The sequence below is a fragment of the Phalaenopsis equestris genome, unplaced genomic scaffold (assembly GCF_001263595.1).
Source record: "Phalaenopsis equestris unplaced genomic scaffold, ASM126359v1 Scaffold000024, whole genome shotgun sequence".
Lineage (NCBI taxonomy): Eukaryota > Viridiplantae > Streptophyta > Magnoliopsida > Asparagales > Orchidaceae > Phalaenopsis > Phalaenopsis equestris.
Genome location: NW_018164466.1, coordinates 705,221 through 708,549, shown reverse-complemented (window position 1 = coordinate 708,549; position 3,329 = coordinate 705,221). Strand labels below are relative to the sequence as shown.

Here is a 3,329-nt window from a genome sequence, read left to right as displayed (position 1 = left end):
TAGGGAAAAAGTCACATCTTAAATCGTTGAGGAATAATAGTCTAACCAGAATGACATTCAATAGTAATATATTTACTACAGCAAAATGATGTTGGGAAAATGAGAAATCAAACAATTCTCTATATGGCTTATGATATTCCAAAAAAGCAAGAATTAGCACTCAATGTTTTATATACCTACTTATTAAGAAAATTAATAAAGAACCAAGAAATCATTATTAGTTCACAAGAACATGAAGTGGAAGGAGCTTAAATGCTCCTCAGTTGAATTATTTTGGTACTTTTGGCCTTGCATATATTCTTGATCTAAGAAGGGTAGAGTCAGATAAAAAGAGTGGCTTCATTGGAAATAATGTGGGTCAAAGGATTAGGAGCTCTTTGATCCAATTATAGGAAGCTACATTGAGTCGTGATGTGTAGAGGGAACTTGTTATTGGAAAAGCAACAAAAATATCTTACTATTTGAATAAGAAGAGAAAATGACGCAAGCAAGCAAAAAGCAACAACCTACTACATCATCATTGATTCCCACTTAGAATCCTAAATCTCATTCTCAAGGAGGAAATTTCAAAACAAAAATCAAATCATAAATCCAACAGTGAAAATGTAACCATAGAAATTACCAATCAATCCCAATCCAGGCTGCACATTGCCTCCAAACTAAAACACCGACAAGAATAGGAAATCAAGCATTAAAATGCAAACCAGATCAAATAAAGCAAAAGATTTCATAGTCGCGGGTCAGCACAGGGAGGGAAGGGCGGCACTGTGCAAGGCTTCGTTGAGGGAACAGGGAAGGGAAACTGCAGTTGTTTTGTGTGATTCGTGCGTGACACGAGAAGTGCGGTAGGTTAACAGGAGGAAGAATTTCGTCGAAGGGAATAGTGATGTGCGTGATATACTGTGCAAAATTTTGGTGGTGAACAAGAAGAAGAAAACACCATGAAATTGGAGGAAGATTTTTAACTTTCCATTGTGCGGCCTTCAAACAGAAATGGGATGACGAAGAATTGATTGCAAGCGAGACTTTGAGATTTTATGTGGTTTCGAGCGGACCGAATGTACGCGATAAAGAAGTGGAATGAAAGCAATCTGAATGTAATAGGCTTTTTGTTTGTCATGATCCCGATCACTATTCTAATCTTGGCCACGGAAGAAAGGGCGACGAACATCACCGTCGCTTCCGCCGTGCATGTCGCTGGAGAAGAAAGGTGAGATAGTGTCGCCGCGCTGGTGAGAGTGACGACCTCGAAGTTATTGAAGCGAGGGGGGCACTGGAGGAAATGTCCTGAAAAGCAGATGGAAGACGCGGGTTGCGGGGTGCATTTAATACAAAACCTAAACCTCCGTTTCCCTGCTGCAGCAATAATGCAAGAAACAAACGCAGAGCCGACGCTTTCAAAACGCCAATCGTACTTTTAAGTTGCGCCAAACAAACCCTCATACTGTACTTAAAATATACACATTCCAAATATTTGAAACAAAATGACCTCTTGATGAAACTTTAGATTTATTTTTTTAGCTTTTCACCTCTCACCGATTCATGGGCTGTCTTATGATTAAATTCTGCAGCGAAATTTCAGCCCCTAAATTTCGTTCATTTCCTACTAGAGGTTCTTTTAGACCTGTCAGCTTTTAGCACAAATGTTGAAATAAAAAACACAATAAATTATTTTTGATTCTTTATTATTTTTAACTGATTAATGGATTGTTTTGTTACTGTGTAATGTTTTAAGGATGCTGGCTATCATTTTTTGATTATGAATTTTGAATTAGTTGTTGCCAGCTGGGCAGCTGTTTTGATCCAATATTACTTTTTCAGTTGTTTCTTGTATTTAAAATCATCCATTTGACATGTAGAATATCCATGCGAACAACTGCGAAAAAATTCTAAAAAGAGTGGTCATTTTAAGTTTTAATTGTTTTGCATCTTTCTGTTTATTAAAACTTGAGTTGCCATTATTGTGATGGTAGTCTTTTCTTAATCTGTTTACGCACAGAATGAAGATGAGGATATCGTGTATGTGTATGATGGATACATGCACAAACTGATGATGTGCTTTCTTTCCCACCCTTTTACCAGAGCGAAGGTTAGTGTTATTTAACTACAGAAGTTTTTTTATGCTTGATTAAGCTGAAATTTATTCCATTAATTTTTCTTATTGTCTCCAAGCTGACTTTTTTTTTTTGTAATTAAGAGTAATGTTAAGTTGTCTGTTTGCATGATTCAGAGTAAATATTGTTTAGTTTGACTGCAAATTATCAAACAGTTTTGTAGCATGCCCTTTCTTTCTTACAACAGTATGATATTGGTAACCTGCAACATTTAGGTGCTTTCCAGGCTTTGGCCTCCATCATTTCTGCACATATTAATTTCATGCTTAATATCTCTGCTAGTTTTTATTTGCTTGCTTTTAGATAGAAAAATATTCTAGTTTCGACAAGGAAGTTTCTAATTCTCGTAATTATGCTAAAACAAATATATACTCAGATATACTTATTTGAATTTGAATTTTTGCCTCTTATTGTGGCAGTTCACAATTCAATTATTCACACTTTGGCTGCACAATCTTTTTTGGCATATAGAAGCTTTGCTTTTCACTTTTGGTGATCGGATCAATTCCAATAAAAGTAGAGTGATTTTAGGGAGTAAATTCTGGAATGCATACACATACACTGGCACGAATTTAAATAAAAAAAGTAGAAAAATTAGTGAGTTGTTACCATATTAAACATGTAAAAAAATAACATAACTCCTGGTTGACAAAATGAATAGTTCATTATAACCTAAAAGTCCCTTGGAGCCATAGCTTACTCTTGCAAAAATATTAAAAAAAATTGAATAAAAATGCAGCTAAATTTAATTCAACATTTATGAATCGCAACTGTTTTTAAAAATGAAATATCGTGATAATGGAAACAACTATCTTTTTAATAAACCTATGACTCTCAACTCTTATGAGTTAAATGATGATATTTTATTTATGCAAGTCATCCTGACTTAGTGGTTGAGAACTTTGCCTTTCCACGAATAAATATTGAGTTCAAGGCTTTGCATACACGATTTTTGTGTGTTTGAGTGTGTGTGCAGGAAAAAAATAGGGTGATCTTGTTTTACCATAACCAATCAAAATTTAGAATATTAAATTTTTTTCCTACAAATGTTATATTTTTTTTAGATATAAAAATAATCATTATGAGAATCATTCTCATCATCAGCATAACCATATATAAAAATAATCATTATGAGAATCATTCTCATCAGCATAACCACAAATAGCTTTGCCTCAATCATCATCATATTATTTTTTAAATCATAATTTACTTCAT

At 34.1% G+C, this 3,329-nt stretch overlaps 1 protein-coding gene across 1 annotated transcript in view; it reads left to right on the top strand.

Moving 5' to 3' along the window:
* LOC110018519 (nuclear pore complex protein NUP205-like) overlaps window positions 1-2,504 on the top strand; it is a 15,748-nt gene extending 13,244 nt beyond the window's left edge. Inside the window, exons 10-11 of the mRNA XM_020715855.1 lie at window positions 2,000-2,089; window positions 2,418-2,504. Coding sequence (XP_020571514.1) covers window positions 2,000-2,089; window positions 2,418-2,504 — 177 coding nt within the window. The remainder of the gene's footprint in view (window positions 1-1,999; window positions 2,090-2,417) is intronic.
* Window positions 2,505-3,329: the final 825 nt, after the last annotated feature.